This window comes from Telmatherina bonti (genome assembly GCF_933228915.1).
Source record: "Telmatherina bonti genome assembly, chromosome: 24".
NCBI lineage: Eukaryota > Metazoa > Chordata > Actinopteri > Atheriniformes > Telmatherinidae > Telmatherina > Telmatherina bonti.
Window position 1 is genome coordinate 4988989 of NC_136633.1, and position 17688 is coordinate 5006676.

At 55.7% G+C, this 17688-nt stretch overlaps 2 protein-coding genes across 3 annotated transcripts in view; both read left to right on the forward strand.

The window, feature by feature from the left end:
• Positions 1–598: 598 nt before the first annotated feature.
• Positions 599–7472, forward strand: cd59a (CD59 molecule (CD59 blood group) a). The gene is made up of 5 exons (XM_079263947.1): positions 599–621; positions 1677–1755; positions 5080–5181; positions 5560–5633; positions 7341–7472. Exons 2-5 carry the CDS (start codon positions 1701–1703, stop codon positions 7461–7463), a joined length of 354 nt encoding a protein of 117 aa, XP_079120073.1. The 5' UTR covers positions 599–621; positions 1677–1700; the 3' UTR covers positions 7464–7472.
• Positions 7473–9013: 1541 nt separating this feature from the next.
• LOC306774235 (sorting nexin-9-like) overlaps positions 9014–17688 on the forward strand; it is a 16813-nt gene continuing 8138 nt past the window's right edge. The window contains exons 1-5 of one of the 2 annotated variants that reach the window (XM_079264235.1): positions 9014–9104; positions 12005–12091; positions 12160–12234; positions 12304–12397; positions 12484–12637. In XM_079264235.1, the coding sequence (XP_079120361.1) occupies positions 9093–9104; positions 12005–12091; positions 12160–12234; positions 12304–12397; positions 12484–12637 (422 nt within the window). In that variant the 5' untranslated portion in view covers positions 9014–9092. The remainder of the gene's footprint in view (positions 9105–12004; positions 12092–12159; positions 12235–12303; positions 12398–12483; positions 12638–17688) is intronic. The other variant, XM_079264236.1, reaches the window with a different exon arrangement.

Consider the following 17688-nt stretch of genomic DNA (forward strand, 5'->3'; position numbering starts at 1 on the left):
CAAACCACAGAACTGCTTCATAGAGAGCAGAACCTGACCAGTCAAACCATCAAAGATTCTTCTTCTACTCCTACATCGGCGTAGGGCATCTAGACGGCGGCCTAGCGTGCCTCCTGCATGCACCGTGTTCAGCCACCACACTACCAAGTAAATAAATGACAGCAGTAATGTCAAGCCCCAACTCGGGCCTTTCTTTGTACTCTGTCTTGAAAAGAAAAGACAAATAAAGACAGATCAACCTAAGTGTGGGTCAGCCTCGTGTTTTACATTATTCGATTTTGATTTGATTCCATTTTGCATCGACCAACTGGTTTAATCTGCCAGGCAGAACAGTCTTTCCATTCACATTAAAATAATAAAAAGCAACCAGAACATTTTTATTCCTGATTCACATCTCCAGTCTGGGCAGGTGGTCTCAGTTCTGCAGTCTAAACCGTGAATCAGGTGTGATCCTGGTCTGGGAAACACTGATTTCATGTTGCTCTGAGAAGTCAGAAAAAAACAAGAAGAAACTTTCATCATAGACTCCTCCCAGTGGGCGTGGCTTCACAGCTGCAGTCAGACTCCAGTCAGAGAGCTTCACTTTCTGCTCCTCATCCTCAAGAAAACAGCTGCTGCTTGGTGAGTACTCTGCATACACTACACAGTACTCTGCATACACTACACAGTACTCTCCATACACTACACAGTACTCTCCATACACTACACAGTACTCTGCATACACTACACAGTACTCTGCATACACTACACAGTACTCTGCATACACTACACAGTACTCTCCATACACTACACAGTACTCTGCATACACTACACAGTACTCTGCATACACTACACAGTACTCTGCATACACTACACAGTACTCTCCATACACTACACAGTACTCTGCATACACTACACAGTACTCTGCATACACTACACAGTACTCTCCATACACTACACAGTACTCTGCATACACTACACATTACTCTGCATACACTACACAGTACTCTGGATACACTACACAGTACTCTCCATACACTACACAGTACTCTCCATACACTACACAGTACTCTGCATACACTACACAGTACTCTGGATACACTACACAGTACTCTCCATACACTACACAGTACTCTCCATACACTACACAGTACTCTGCATACACTACACAGTACTCTGCATACACTACACAGTACTCTGGATACACTACACAGTACTCTGCATACACTACACAGTACTCTGCTACACTACACAGTACTCTGGATACACTACACAGTACTCTGCATACACTACACAGTACTCTCCATACACTACACAGTACTCTCCATACACTACACAGTACTCTGCATACACTACACAGTACTCTGGATACACTACACAGTACTCTGCATACACTACACAGTACTCTCCATACACTACACAGTACTCTGCATACACTACACAGTACTCTGGATACACTACACAGTACTCTGCATACACTACACAGTACTCTGCTACACTACACAGTACTCTGCTACACTACACAGTACTCTGGATACACCACACAGTACTCTCCATACACTACACAGTACTCTGCTACACTACACAGTACTCTGCATACACTACATAAGTACATCACTCAGTACTTATGGCAGACTACACAGGAAACTACTACTACTTGGGGAACATGCCATTTTCATGCTTCTGTCTGCTTCCAGATGACTTTGTGAGCTGAGGTGAAAATGAAACTCTCCCTGGGATTCTGCTTGATGATCTTCTCCGCTGTGATCGGACTAGGTACGTTGGGTTCTCTGAGACCTTCTCTGATCAGTTCTCTGCACTTCTGGTTCTGATGTGTTTTTTGTTCAACTCGATTCTGTGTGACATGTTTTTAGTTTAATTCGGTTGTCACATTTTTTTGGACTCGGTTGAATGTTATACATTTGTCTTTGTTGACCTGGATTCTGCCGTCTGTGCTGTCTTTTTCATTGACTCGGATCTGTTTATTGTGTCTTTCGTTGGACTTGGTTCTACATGCCTTATGTTTTTCATTGGAATCGATTATGCATGACAATGTTTTCATTGGATTTGGTTCTGTTTGATGTGGTTTCTTTTTGTTGGACTTAGTTCTGCATGATGTCTTTTCCTCAGACTTGGTTGAACTTGATGCGTTTTTATTTTGTTATTCTAGGTTCTGTGTCATGTGTTTTTCATTGAACTCTGTTCTATGTGATATGTTTTTCGTTGAGTCAGTTCTGTGTGACGTGTATTTCATTAAACTCGCTTCTCCATCCATCCATCCATTACTCTCTGCTGCATATCTGAGGTTGTGTCACTGGGGCAGCAGTCTCAGCAGGGAAGGCGAGACTTCCCTCTCTCCAGCCAGCTCTGAGGCAGGGGGATCCCAAAGACTTCCCAGTCCATCCGAGAGATATAATCCCTCCAGCGTGTCCTGGGTCTTCCCCGGGGTCTCCTCCTGCAGGGACATGCCCGTAACACCTCACCAGGGAGGCGTCCAGGAGGCATCCTGACCAAACGCCCAAGCTCTACTCTTGTCTCTTCATGGATGACCGAGCTCCTCACCCTGTCTCTAAAGGAGACAGGTTCCCTGTGCAGGAAATTCATTTCAGCCACCCTATATGCGATCTTCTTCTTTCAATCATGACTATGTGTGATATTTAAACTCCTCCACTTGAGGCAGGACCTGACTCCCGACCCGGAGAGGGCAATCCACCCTATTCTGGCTGAGGACCATGGTCTCAGATTTGGAGGCTTTGATTCTCATCCCAGCCGCTTCACACTCGTCTGTGAATCACTCAAGTGAGAGCTGGAGATCATGTCCAGATGAAGCCAACAGGACCATGTCATCTGCAAAAAGCAGGGACCCAATCCTGAGGCCACCAAGTCGGAGCCCCTCAACACCTCGGCTGAGCCTAAAAATTCTGTCCATAAAAGTTATGAACAGAATCGGTGATAAAGGGCAGCCTTGGCAGCCTCACCGGAAACGAATCTGACTTACTACCGGAAATGTGGACCAAGCTCTGACACCTGTCGTACAGGGACCAGACAGTCAGTACAAGGGGGTCTGGTACCCCAAACTACTGGAGTACCCATTGCAGGAGTTCCCGGGGGACACGGTCGAATGTCTTCTCCAGGTCCACAAAGCACATGTAGACTGGTTGGGCAAACTCCCATGCCCCCTCCAGGACCCCAAAGAGGGTATAGAGCTGGTCCACTGTTCGGCGACCAGGACGAAAACCGCACTGCTCCTCCTCCGGATTGAGGAGGATTCAACTATCCGGTGGACCCTCCTCTCCAGGACCCCTGAATAGACTTTACCGGGGAGGCTGAGGAGTGTGATTCCCATGTAATTAGAACACACCCTCCGGTCCCCCTTCTTAAAAAGGGGGACCACCACCCCAGTCTGCCAATCCAGAGGCACTGTCCCCGATGTCCACGCAATGCTGCAGAGGCATGTCAGCCAGGACAGCCCCACAGCATCCAGAGCCTTAAGGAACTCCGGGCGGATCTCATCCACCCCTGGGGCCTTGCCACCAAGAAGATTTTTAACCACCAAACTCCTTCCATGCCAGAATTTGCTGCTTTGGCAACAGCTGAAGTCACATCCTGCTTAGCCTGTCGATACCAATCAGCTGCCTCCAGAGTCCCACAGGCCAAGAAGGCCCAATAGGACTCTTTCTTCAGCTTGACGGCATCCCTAACCGCAGGTGTTCAATGAGTTGGTGTTCAATGAGTTCTGAGATTACCACCACAACAAGCACCATGCCTCCCAATCACTCCCCTCCAGGTCTCACTGTCATTGCCCACGTGAGCATTGAAGTCCCCCAGCAGAACAATGGAGTCCCCAGAAGGAGCACCCTCCAACACTCCCTCCAAGGACTCCAGAAAGGGTGGGTACTCTGAACTGCTGTTCGGTGCATAAACAGACAACGGGCAGAACCCGTCCCCCCACCCAAAGGCGGAGGAAAACTACCCTTTCGTCAACTGGGGTAAACCCCAACGTGCAGGCACCAAGCTGGGGGCTGATGAGAATGCCCACACCTGCTCGGCGCCTCTCAACGTGAACAACTTCAGAGTGGAAGAAAGTCCAGTTCTTCTTGAGGGTACTGGTTCCAGAGCCCAAGCCATTGTCGAGATGAGTCCAACTATATCTAGTCGGAACCGCTCAACCTCATGTACAAGCACAGGCTCCTTCCCCACCAGAGAGGTGACATTCCACATCCCTAGAGCCAGTTTCTGCAGCAGAGGATTGGACCGTCAGGGTCTTCGTCTCTTGCTGCCGCCCAGCTCACATTGCACCCGACCCCTACAGGTCGTCCCACAGATGGTGAGCCCACGGGAGGTGGGGCCCATGTAACTCTTTTGGGTTAAGTCCGACCAAACCCCAAAGGCAAAGGCCTGGCACCCTGACAATCTCGTGCTCCACCCCCAGGCCTGGCTTTAGAGGGGAGCCCGGTAACCCGCGTCCGGGCAAGGGAACACGTTTGCCAATGGTTGTTTTTATCACAGAGTCTGAACTCGGTTCTGCATCATGTGTTATTCATTAAACTCAGCTTTTTATTAATGTCTTATGTTGGACTCAGTTCTATGTGACGTGATTTCGTTGGACTCAGTTGAACATGATGTGTTTTTTTTTGGGTGTGGTTCTGTGTGACGTGATTTTGTTGGACTCGGTTGAAGATGATGTGTTTATTTTGGATGCCGTTCTGTGTGAAGTGGTTTTTGTCAGACTTGGTTCTGTTTGTACAGTTCTCATTTATCAGCCAGAAGGAGCAGTGGTTTTTAGATCTTCAGCTTACATTTTGGCTGACGAGATAAACCTACATTTCATAACAGCATACTAAGAGATGAGGATGAAACCGATGGGACATCAAATTTTAGTAATTAGATTCAGACTAAATGTTTCAGCATTAGCAGAACCAATCATTTCATTGCTCCTCTGGCAGCAGGCCAGCTTTGGTTCTGTCCAGAATTCTTTCCAAACTCCTTATGTTCAGACATTCTTGCCCGAGCATAGATAAGTGGATCAGGAGCAGGCCTGGTAGAAGAAACAATATGATCTGTGAGGACAGTCTAACAGCAGGTGGATTGTTCTTCCAGGATCGGCCATTCGCTGCTTCAGCTGTAAGGACTACACAGCCAGCTGCACCAAACAGCGAGACTGCAGCTATGACGATGCTTGCCTCACCCTCACCGAAAGGGGTACCCTCACACCCGTACACCTGGTTGTTTATAAACCTCTACATGTCTACATATATAGATTTTTCCACCTGTCCATTTATAAACATCTCCACCTGTATAAATCTCTACAGCTGTTTATTTATAAACATCCACAGCAGTTCATTTAAAAAACTTTTACACCTCCACACCTGTACATTTATAAACCTCTACACTCTAAACAAGGAAAATAAAGTTTTAGGGACTCAAAAATGTAAATAAGTAAATAAATAAACCAGTACACCGCAACACATTTGCGGTTGTATACCTACACACCTGTTCAGGTCCCTTTTGACCAAAGGTCTTCTTATCCAGATGTTGTGGTGTCCTCAGTCCTTGTGTATGGTTTCTGTTGTTCTGCAGGTGGAATGACGTACCGTCAGTGTCTGAAGTACTCAGACTGTGAGTACAGCCGGCTGGGCCAGATGTTCCCTCAGGTATAGTCTTCCTGCTTCTGCACGATGTGCAGATGTACAGTTAATGAAATCCATTGGTCCTGGTCGGGTTCCTGGTATCCTAGTCGGGTTCCTGGTATCCTGGTTGGGTTCCTGGTGTCCTGGTCGGATTCCTGGTATCCTGGGTGGGTTCCTGGTATCCTGGTCAGGCTCCTGGTATTCTGGTATCCTAGTCAGGTTCCTGGTATCCTGGTCGGGTTCCTGGTATTTTGGTATCCTAGTCAGGTTTCTGGTATCCTGGTCGGGTTCCTGGTATCCTGGTCGGGCTTCTGGTATTCTGGTATCCTAGTCAGGTTCCTGGTATCCTGGTTTGGTTCCTGGTATTTTGGTATCCTAGTCAGGTTTCTGGTATCCTGGTCGGGTTCCTGGTATCCTGGTCGGGTTCCTGGTATCCTGGTCGGGTTCCTGGTATCCTGGTCGGGTTCCTGGTATTTTGGTATCCTAGTCAGGTTTCTGGTGTCCTGGTCGGGTTCCTGGTATCCTGGTTAGGTTCCTGGTATCTTGGGCAGGTTCCTGGTATCCTGATTAGGTCCCTGGTATCCTGGTCGGGTTCCTGGTATCCTGGTCGGGTTCCTGGTGTCCTGGTCGGATTCCTGGTATCCTGGGCAGGTTCCTGGTATCCTGGTCGGGTTCCTGGTATCCTGGTCGGGTTTCTGGTATCCTGGTCGGGTTCCTGGTATCCTGGTCGGGTCCCTGGTATCCTGGTCGGGTTTCTGGTATCCTGGTCGGGTTCCTGGTATCCTGGTCGGGTCCCTGGTATCCTGGTCGGGTTTCTGGTATCCTGGTCGGGTTCCTGGTGTCCTGGTCGGGTTCCTGGTATCCTGGTCGGGTTCCTGGTGTCCTGGTCGGGTTCCTGGTATCCTGGTCGGGTTCCTGGTGTCCTGGTCAGGTTCCTGGTATCCTGGTCGGGTTCCTGGTATCCTGGTCGGGTCCCTGGTATCCTGGTCGGGTTTCTGGTATCCTGGTCGGGTTCCTGGTGTCCTGGTCGGGTTCCTGGTATCCTGGTCGGGTCCCTGGTATCCTGGTCGGGTCCCTGGTATCCTGGTCGGGTTCCTGGTATCCTGGTCGGGTTTCTGGTATCCTGGTCGGGTTCCTGGTGTCCTGGTCGGGTTCCTGGTATCCTGGTCGGGTCCCTGGTATCCTGGTCGGGTTCCTGGTGTCCTGGTCGGGTTCCTGGTGTCCTGGTCGGGTCCCTGGTATCCTGGTCGGGTTCCTGGTGTCCTGGTCGGGTTCCTGGTATCCTGGTCGGGTTCCTGGTATCCTGGTCGGGTTTCTGGTATCCTGGTCGGGTTCCTGGTATCCTGGTCGGGTTCCTGGTGTCCTGGTCGGGTTCCTGGTATCCTGGTCGGGTTCCTGGTGTCCTGGTCGGGTTCCTGGTGTCCTGGTCGGGTTCCTGGTATCCTGGTCGGGTTCCTGGTGTCCTGGTCGGGTTCCTGGTGTCCTGGTCGGGTTCCTGGTATCCTGGTCGGGTTCTTGGTGTCCTGGTCGGGTTCCTGGTATCCTGGTCGGGTTCCTGGTGTCCTGGTCGGGTTCCTGGTTTTCCAGCCTTCCAGGAAAGTGAACCTCAGATGGTTTAGATCATGATCTGATTCCATCAGTTTTTTGCTCCAGTGGTCGACAGAGATCAATACCTTTTTATTTCTCACATCTGATCACTGATTGATCTCTGATTTTATCTTCCTCTTCCAGGTGTCCAGCTTCACCTTCAAGTGCTGCAACTCCGACCTGTGTAACTCCGCCCCCTCCTCAGCAGTGAGCTCTGTGATTGGTCTGCTGGCCTCTGTGGCGGTCATGTGGTGGTGCATCCACTGAAGCGTCTCCTGTGTCTTCTGAAAGAAGCTTCTCTAATGGAGTTATTGATCACTGTGTGTTATAATCTAACTGATGTTCGATCAGACATCTGATCTTTACGCTTCAGAACGTTTGCTTACATCATAATTAAACACACAAATAATCTTTTACTCAGCTCACCTGTTTATTTCACCCGCAGAGCTGCTAAAGATGCAGAAACACCTGGAATTGAATGTTCAGATCCGCTCAGTTTGAAATGAAACATCTGAAACCTGCTCCGTATTAATAAAGGTTGAAAATAAAACTCTCGTCTTTTACTGTTTGTTGTTAATGAAACAGGTTCTGTTAGAGACAGGAACTGGAACTCTGATCAACATTTCTGTTTTAACAGTTAAATGATTGTTGGTTAACAAGTTTCAGAGACGTATTTAGTTTAGTTCAATGGGACTGAGTTTTCCTGATAACACCTGAAGGCAGCAGCGCCCTCTACAGACCAACAGGTGAGTGGACCTGAAAAATTCTCTTGAGTTTGTTCAAGCATGTAAAGATGAAGGTAGTTTTTATCCTCATAAAATCCCTCAGTGTGATTTACAAACACATTCCTGAAAGTTTGAACGGGTTAAAATTGTATTGATTTTAATCCATTCAGCTGAAAAATAATGTAAATAGGAAACAGTTGGGGATCCTGGGAAGATGGCGCCCTGCTCCCAGTGCTCCCAGTGAGGACTGCTGGTGTAAACTTGTACTTTTACAGCTTTACTTGTTTTATAAAATCAGTTTATAAAGTTGGCATATTGTTGTTGATCCTGACTGTAGTTTATTTCATTATATAAGTTGTGAATCTTTTACAGTGTTGGCTCTATGTACGTGTATGCGCGCGCGTGTTGGCGCAGGTGTAACTTATGTCGGTCCCTGTAACGGAAACTTTAGGACACTCCCACCAAACCCAACGCTGGCCCGCTCTTCCGGGTGTGTGACGTCTCTGACAACTTTCCCAGAACTTCCTCTCACCACCTGAAGCGACATTTCAAAATAAAGCGTGAACTCCAACCAGTAAACAGTTGTCATAGAAACGAGAAGAAACTGGGATGAGCTATGACGTCACTGGACAACAACCACTGCCACTTCATCATCAAGTAGCCTACTGGTCCTCTACCATTACACTCGCTAATGTCAGGATGCAGATCCATGTCTCCACTGGTCCGGATACTGGAACATGTAACAGGATGAAGCCTTTAAACTGGGTTTACTGGTTCTGTCCTAGACTGGACGCTGCCTTGCTGCTGTATTCACTCGGTCTGATGTTACTCAGGTTGACTGCATCTCATCCAGTTAGATATGCGTCTCATGAAGAGAAGGGTTCACGCGCCTCAGTCAACAAAAACACCGGCTGTGTGCCTGAACACACCACGCTGACAGGTCAGCATGCCAGAAGGTGAAACGACGTGTTTAGAGTCTCAGGTGAGTGTTTTTGGGTGAGCCAGATTCATCGGCTCCTGTCAGGCTAACCTTTGTGCTTTTATTGTGAAAAGTCCGACCGGAAGCGGTGTCCGCGCGCGTCCACCTTGACGCAGAGCTCTCGGGTCTGTGAGGCGACAGGATGAAACCGTGATCAGAACCGCGGATAAAACCCACAGCTGTGACGTCAGCATGGCTCTGAAGGTAAGTCCCACCCGTACCTGGTCGCGAGGACCCCCTCAGCTGGTTCCCGCTGCTCCGCGCGTGCCGCTGACGGGAGCTGTGGCGCGCGCGGCTCCTGCAGGGACTCCGGATAGAAAAGAGGCGATTTAACTGCGCGGAGGTGGAAGATCAGGTGAGCTGGAGGTGTCAGATGCACGCGCACGAGGACCACACCTTTGATCCTAGCGGAGCACGCGCACAAAACCCGCAGGTGCACGCGGTAAACGTGTTTAGAGTCTGTTAGAGGCGAGGTGAGACCAGGCGGAGTCCCGGTAGAAACCGGTCCGTTTCTGCCGCTGCGAGGCGGAGGAGGACCGGAGACGGGAAGGAGATGGATCACTGGCGGTTCTGGTCTGGTTCGGGCGGGTCCGCTCCCAGGTGTGTGCTGAGGACAGGTGTGTCCGTGTCAAAGGCTCCAACACGGACTGTTTCCTAGTGTTGACCAGGATTGTGACGTCAGAGTTCAGCATTTCAGATGTTACAGAGTCCTTATCCAGAACCCCGATTTAGAGACCTGGTCCAGACTGTTGATTCAGGGACCTGGTCCAGACTGCTGATTCAGGGACCTGGTCCAGACTGCTGATTCAGGGACCTGGTCCAGACTGCTGATTCAGGGACCTGGTCCAGAGTCCTGATTCAGGGACCTGGTCCAGACTGCTGATTCAGGGACCTGGTCCAGACTGCTGATTCAGGGACCTGGTCCAGACTGCTGATTCAGGGACCTGGTCCAGACTGCTGATTCAGGGACCTGGTCCAGACTGTTGATTCAGGGACCTGGTCCAGACTGCTGATTCAGGGACCTGGTCCAGACTGCTGATTCAGGGACCTGGTCCAGACTGCTGATTCAGGGACCTGGTCCAGACTCCTGATTCAGGGACCTGGTCCAGACTGCTGATTCAGGGACCTGGTCCAGACTCCTGATTCAGGGACCTGGTCCAGACTCCTGATTCAGGGACCTCGTCCAGACTGCTGATTCAGGGACCTGGTCCAGACTGCTGATTCAGGGACCTGGTCCAGACTCCTGATTCAGGGACCTGGTCCAGACTCCTGATTCAGGGACCTGGTCCAGACTGTTGATTCAGGGACCTGGTCCAGACTGTTGATTCAGGGACCTGGTCCAGACTGCTGATTCAGGGACCTGGTCCAGACTCCTGATTCAGGGACCTGGTCCAGACTCCTGATTCAGGGACCTGGTCCAGACTCCTGATTCAGGGACCTGGTCCAGACTGTTGATTCAGGGACCTGGTCCAGACTGTTGATTCAGGGACCTGGTCCAGACTCCTGATTCAGGGACCTGGTCCAGACTCCTGATTCAGGGACCTGGTCCAGACTCCTGATTCAGGGACCTGGTCCAGACTCCTGATTCAGGGACCTGGTCCAGACTCCTGATTCAGGGACCTGGTCCAGACTCCTGATTCAGGGACCTGGTCCAGACTGTTGATTCAGGGACCTGGTCCAGACTGCTGATTCAGGGACCTGGTCCAGACTGCTGATTCAGGGACCTGGTCCAGACTGCTGATTCAGGGACCTGGTCCAGACTGCTGATTCAGGGACCTGGTCCAGACTGCTGATTCAGGGACCTGGTCCAGACTGCTGATTCAGGGACCTGGTCCAGACTCCTGATTCAGGGACCTGGTCCAGACTGCTGATTCAGGGACCTGGTCCAGACTGCTGATTCAGGGACCTGGTCCAGACTCCCGATTCAGGGACCTGGTCCAGACTGCTGATTCAGGGACCTGGTCCAGACTGCTGATTCAGGGACCTGGTCCAGACTGCTGATTCAGGGACCTGGTCCAGACTGCTGATTCAGGGACCTGGTCCAGACTGCTGATTCAGGGACCTGGTCCAGACTGCTGATTCAGGGACCTGGTCCAGACTGCTGATTCAGGGACCTGGTCCAGACTCCTGATTCAGGGACCTGGTCCAGACTGCTGATTCAGGGACCTGGTCCAGACTCCCGATTCAGGGACCTGGTCCAGACTGCTGATTCAGGGACCTGGTCCAGACTGCTGATTCAGGGACCTGGTCCAGACTCCTGATTCAGGGACCTGGTCCAGACTCCCGATTCAGGGACCTGGTCCAGACTCCCGATTCAGGGACCTGGTCCAGACTGCTGATTCAGGGACCTGGTCCAGACTGCTGATTCAGGGACCTGGTCCAGACTCCTGATTCAGGGACCTGGTCCAGACTCCTGATTCAGGGACCTGGTCCAGACTCCTGATTCAGGGACCTGGTCCAGACTGCTGATTCAGGGACCTGGTCCAGACTGCTGATTCAGGGACCTGGTCCAGACTGCTGATTCAGGGACCTGGTCCAGACTGCTGATTCAGGGACCTGGTCCAGACTGCTGATTCAGGGACCTGGTCCAGACTGCTGATTCAGGGACCTGGTCCAGACTGCTGATTCAGGGACCTGGTCCAGACTCCTGATTCAGGGACCTGGTCCAGACTGCTGATTCAGGGACCTGGTCCAGACTGTTGATTCAGGGACCTGGTCCAGACTGCTGATTCAGGGACCTGGTCCAGACTGCTGATTCAGGGACCTGGTCCAGACTGCTGATTCAGGGACCTGGTCCAGAGTCCTGACCCAGACCCCTGCAGGAGATGATGGATCCGGTTCCTCTGGTCAGCAGAAGGAAGTGAGTGAAACATAGAAATGCTGCGGTCAGGAAGAAACTTCACATCATCGCTCCAGCTTGTCTCTGAGAACAAACAGAATCTGCCTGGTGAGACCGGCAGACTGCGGTGAACCACAGGAAGTCTGGTTCAGGGGTTCACGGTCTCGCCGATAAGCAGACTTTCCTCCAGGAAGAAGCAGAACCTTCAGTGACGGCTGACAGTAATCAATCCGATCAGGACCTGATGTCCGGGTTCTCGTTCCAGGCTCAGGTTCTGTACGACTTCTCGGCAGAACCAGGAAACAACGAGCTGTCGGTCAGACAGGGAGAGACTGTCACCGTGATTGACCAGGTACTCGCAGTACGAATCCTCCACACATACACATTCACGCTCAGTACTGACTTGGATCTGCTGGACAGGATGTGGGCGGAGGATGGATCGCAGCCCAGAACTCCAGGGGACAACGTGGTCTCGTACCGGAGGGGTATTTACAGGTGATTCTCTTCTTCTTCTACAGGCTCATTCACAGGACAACAGTTGGTTTAATGATGTTGTTGTTTTAGATGGGTGGAGGCGGAGACTCGTGGTCTGGAGGCGGAGCTTCTGTCAGTCATGCAGATGGATGGGATGGTGGAGGAGCTTCACGCTCACAGCAAGGTAACACTTCCGGGTTTTCAGGATTCCCAGCAGACCGAACCGCTTCCACCAAGCAGAGGACAGGATGGTAAAAATGGTGTCTTCAGCAGTACCGGATGATGATGATGATGATGGTGAGTGGGATGACGACTGGGATGACCAATCTGTAAGCAGTTACCATGGCAATGGTCAGGTGGAGGAAGACGGCGGGGCTTCAGGAAGAGGTGCACACGGACACTCTGTCAAGATCTCCCTCAACAAGTAATTCAAATACACACAGCTCCGACAGTACTGTCCGGTAGAGTGCGTCAGACGAGGGTAGAGTGCGTCAGACGAGGGTAGAGCGCGTCAGACGAGGGTAGAGCGCGTCAGGCGAGGGTAGAGCGCGTCAGACGAGGGTAGAGCGCGTCAGGCGAGGGTAGAGCGCGTCAGACGAGGGTAGAGCGCGTCAGACGAGGGTAGAGCGCGTCAGACGAGGGTAGAGCGCGTCAGACGAGGGTAGAGCGCGTCAGGCGAGGGTAGAGCGCGTCAGGCGAGGGTAGAGCGCGTCAGGCGAGGGTAGAGCGCGTCAGGCGAGGGTAGAGCGCGTCAGGCGAGGGTAGAGCGCGTCAGGCGAGGGTAGAGCGCGTCAGACGAGGGTAGAGCGCGTCAGACGAGGGTAGAGCGCGTCAGACGAGGGTAGAGCGCGTCAGGCGAGGGTAGAGCGCGTCAGGCGAGGGTAGAGCGCGTCAGGCGAGGGTAGAGCGCGTCAGACGAGGGTAGAGCGCGTCAGGCGAGGGTAGAGCGCGTCAGGCGAGGGTAGAGCGCGTCAGGCGAGGGTAGAGCGCGTCAGACGAGGGTAGAGCGCGTCAGACGAGGGTAGAGCGCGTCAGGCGAGGGTAGAGCGCGTCAGGCGAGGGTAGAGCGCGTCAGGCGAGGGTAGAGCGCGTCAGGCGAGGGTAGAGCGCGTCAGGCGAGGGTAGAGCGCGTCAGACGAGGGTAGAGCGCGTCAGACGAGGGTAGAGCGCGTCAGACGAGGGTAGAGTGCGCGTCAGACGAGGGTAGAGTGCGCGTCAGGCGAGGGTAGAGCGCGTCAGGCGAGGGTAGAGCGCGTCAGGCGAGGGTAGAGCGCGTCAGGCGAGGGTAGAGCGCGTCAGGCGAGGGTAGAGCGCGTCAGGCGAGGGTAGAGCGCGTCAGGCGAGGGTAGAGCGCGTCAGGCGAGGGTAGAGCGCGTCAGGCGAGGGTAGAGCGCGTCAGGCGAGGGTAGAGCGCGTCAGGCGAGGGTAGAGCGCGTCAGGCGAGGGTAGAGCGCGTCAGGCGAGGGTAGAGCGCGTCAGGCGAGGGTAGAGCGCGTCAGGCGAGGGTAGAGCGCGTCAGACGAGGGCAGAGCGCGTCAGGCGAGGGCAGAGCGCGTCAGGCGAGGGCAGAGCGCGTCAGGCGAGGGCAGAGCGCGTCAGGCGAGGGTAGAGCGCGTCAGGCGAGGGTAGAGCGCGTCAGGCGAGGGTAGAGCGCGTCAGGCGAGGGTAGAGCGCGTCAGACGAGGGTAGAGCGCGTCAGGCGAGGGTAGAGCGCGTCAGGCGAGGGTAGAGCGCGTCAGACGAGGGTAGAGCGCGTCAGGCGAGGGTAGAGCGCGTCAGGCGAGGGTAGAGCGCGTCAGGCGAGGGTAGAGCGCGTCAGACGAGGGCAGAGCGCGTCAGGCGAGGGCAGAGCGCGTCAGGCGAGGGCAGAGCGCGTCAGGCGAGGGCAGAGCGCGTCAGGCGAGGGCAGAGCGCGTCAGGCGAGGGCAGAATGCGCGTCAGGCGAGGGCAGAATGCGCGTCAGGCGAGGGCAGAATGCGCGTCAGGCGAGGGCAGAATGCGCGTCAGGCGAGGGCAGAATGCGCGTCAGGCGAGGGCAGAATGCGCGTCAGGCGAGGGTAGAATGCGCGTCAGGCGAGGGTAGAATGCGCGTCAGGCGAGGGTAGAATGCGCGTCAGGCGAGGGTAGAATGCGCGTCAGGCGAGGGTAGAATGCGCGTCAGGCGAGGGTAGAATGCGCGTCAGGCGAGGGTAGAATGCGCGTCAGGCGAGGGTAGAATGGGCGTCAGGCGAGGGTAGAATGGGCGTCAGGCGAGGGTAGAATGGGCGTCAGGCGAGGGTAGAATGGGCGTCAGGCGAGGGTAGAATGGGCGTCAGGCGAGGGTAGAATGGGCGTCAGGCGAGGGTAGAATGGGCGTCAGGCGAGGGTAGAATGGGCGTCAGGCGAGGGTAGAATGCGCGTCAGGCGAGGGTAGAATGCGCGTCAGGCGAGGGTAGAATGCGCGTCAGGCGAGGGTAGAATGCGCGTCAGGCGGGGGTAGAATGCGCGTCAGGCGGGGGTAGAATGCGCGTCAGGCGGGGGTAGAATGGGCGAGGGTAGAATGGGCGTCAGGCGAGGGTAGAGCGCGTCAGACGAGGGTAGAATGGGCGTCAGGCGAGGGTAGAATGGGCGTCAGGCGAGGGTAGAATGGGCGTCAGGCGAGGGTAGAATGCGCGTCAGGCGAGGGTAGAATGCGCGTCAGGCGAGGGTAGAATGCGCGTCAGGCGAGGGTAGAATGCGCGTCAGGCGAGGGTAGAATGCGCGTCAGGCGGGGGTAGAATGCGCGTCAGGCGGGGGTAGAATGCGCGTCAGGCGGGGGTAGAATGCGCGTCAGGCGGGGGTAGAATGCGCGTCAGGCGGGGGTAGAATGCGCGTCAGGCGGGGGTAGAGAGCGCGTCAGGCGGGGGTAGAATGCGCGTCAGGCGGGGGTAGAGAGCGCGTCAGGCGGGGGTAGAATGCGCGTCAGGCGGGGGTAGAATGCGCGTCAGGCGGGGGTAGAATGGGCGTCAGGCGGGGGTAGAATGGGCGTCAGGCGGGGGTAGAATGGGCGTCAGGCGGGGGTAGAATGGGCGTCAGGCGGGGGTAGAATGGGCGTCAGGCGAGGGTAGAGAGCGCGTCAGGCGGGGGTAGAATGGGCGTCAGGCGGGGGTAGAGAGCGCGTCAGGCGTGGGTAGAGCGCGCGTCAGGCGTGGGTAGAATGGGCGTCAGGCGTGGGTAGAGAGCGCGTCAGGCGTGGGTAGAGCGCGCGTCAGGCGTGGGTAGAGAGCGCGTCAGGCGTGGGTAGAGAGCGCGTCAGGCGTGGGTAGAGAGCGCGTCAGGCGAGGGTAGAGAGCGCGTCAGGCGAGGGTAGAGAGCGCGTCAGGCGAGGGTAGAGAGCGCGTCAGGCGTGGGTAGAGAGCGCGTCAGGCGAGGGTAGAGAGCGCGTCAGGCGAGGGTAGAGAGCGCGTCAGGCGTGGGTAGAGCGCGCGTCAGGCGTGGGTAGAGAGCGCGTCAGGCGTGGGTAGAGAGCGCGTCAGGCGAGGGTAGAGCGCGCGTCAGGCGTGGGTAGAGAGCGCGTCAGGCGTGGGTAGAGAGCGCGTCAGGCGTGGGTAGAGAGCGCGTCAGGCGAGGGTAGAGAGCGCGTCAGGCGTGGGTAGAGAGCGCGTCAGGCGTGGGTAGAGAGCGCGTCAGGCGGGGGTAGAGCGCGCGTCAGGCGTGGGTAGAATGGGCGTCAGGCGTGGGTAGAATGGGCGTCAGGCGTGGGTAGAATGGGCGTCAGGCGTGGGTAGAGCGCGCGTCAGGCGTGGGTAGAGCGCGCGTCAGGCGTGGGTAGAATGGGCGTCAGGCGAGGGTAGAGCGCGCGTCAGGCGTGGGTAGAATGGGCGTCAGGCGAGGGTAGAGAGCGCGTCAGGCGTGGGTAGAATGCGCGTCAGGCGAGGGTAGAGCGCGCGTCAGGCGTGGGTAGAATGCGCGTCAGGCGTGGGTAGAATGGGCGTCAGGCGAGGGTAGAGAGCGCGTCAGGCGTGGGTAGAATGCGCGTCAGGCGTGGGTAGAGCGCGCGTCAGGCGTGGGTAGAGCGCGCGTCAGGCGTGGGTAGAGAGCGCGTCAGGCGGGGGTAGAATGGGCGTCAGGCGTGGGTAGAGAGCGCGTCAGGCGGGGGTAGAGAGCGCGTCAGGCGAGGGTAGAGAGCGCGTCAGGCGTGGGTAGAGAGCGCGTCAGGCGAGGGTAGAGAGCGCGTCAGGCGTGGGTAGAGAGCGCGTCAGGCGTGGGTAGAGAGCGCGTCAGGCGTGGGTAGAATGGGCGTCAGGCGTGGGTAGAATGGGCGTCAGGCGTGGGTAGAGAGCGCGTCAGGCGTGGGTAGAGAGCGCGTCAGGCGGGGGTAGAATGGGCGTCAGGCGTGGGTAGAGAGCGCGTCAGGCGGGGGTAGAATGGGCGTCAGGCGTGGGTAGAGAGCGCGTCAGGCGGGGGTAGAGAGCGCGTCAGGCGGGGGTAGAATGGGCGTCAGGCGTGGGTAGAGAGCGCGTCAGGCGTGGGTAGAGAGCGCGTCAGGCGTGGGTAGAGAGCGCGTCAGGCGTGGGTAGAATGGGCGTCAGGCGTGGGTAGAATGGGCGTCAGGCGTGGGTAGAGCGCGCGTCAGGCGTGGGTAGAATGGGCGTCAGGCGTGGGTAGAATGGGCGTCAGGCGGGGGTAGAATGGGCGTCAGGCGTGGGTAGAATGGGCGTCAGGCGTGGGTAGAGCGCGCGTCAGGCGAGGGTAGAGAGCGCGTCAGGCGTGGGTAGAGAGCGCGTCAGGCGTGGGTAGAGAGCGCGTCAGGCGAGGGTAGAGAGCGCGTCAGGCGTGGGTAGAGAGCGCGTCAGGCGTGGGTAGAGAGCGCGTCAGGCGTGGGTAGAGAGCGCGTCAGGCGTGGGTAGAGAGCGCGTCAGGCGAGGGTAGAGAGCGCGTCAGGCGAGGGTAGAGAGCGCGTCAGGCGAGGGTAGAGAGCGCGTCAGGCGAGGGTAGAGAGCGCGTCAGGCGAGGGTAGAGAGCGCGTCAGGCGAGGGTAGAGAGCGCGTCAGGCGTGGGTAGAGAGCGCGTCAGGCGTGGGTAGAGAGCGCGTCAGGCGTGGGTAGAGAGCGCGTCAGGCGTGGGTAGAGAGCGCGTCAGGCGTGGGTAGAGAGCGCGTCAGGCGTGGGTAGAGAGCGCGTCAGGCGTGGGTAGAGAGCGCGTCAGGCGTGGGTAGAGAGCGCGTCAGGCGTGGGTAGAGAGCGCGTCAGGCGTGGGTAGAGAGCGCGTCAGGCGTGGGTAGAGAGCGCGTCAGGCGTGGGTAGAGCGCGCGTCAGGCGAGGGTAGAGAGCGCGTCAGGCGTGGGTAGAGAGCGCGTCAGGCGTGGGTAGAGAGCGCGTCAGGCGTGGGTAGAGAGCGCGTCAGGCGAGGGTAGAGAGCGCGTCAGGCGTGGGTAGAGAGCGCGTCAGGCGAGGGTAGAGAGCGCGTCAGGCGAGGGTAGAGAGCGCGTCAGGCGAGGGTAGAGAGCGCGTCAGG

Coding starts and splice junctions, on each gene's coding strand:
- cd59a (XM_079263947.1), top strand. CDS start 1,701: ATGAAACTCTCCCTGGGATTCTGCTTGATGATCTTCTCCGCTGTGATC. Junction 1,756..5,079: donor CTCCGCTGTGATCGGACTAG/GTACGTTGGGTT, acceptor TTGTTCTTCCAG/GATCGGCCATTCGCTGCTTC. Junction 5,634..7,340: donor TGGGCCAGATGTTCCCTCAG/GTATAGTCTTCC, acceptor TTCCTCTTCCAG/GTGTCCAGCTTCACCTTCAA.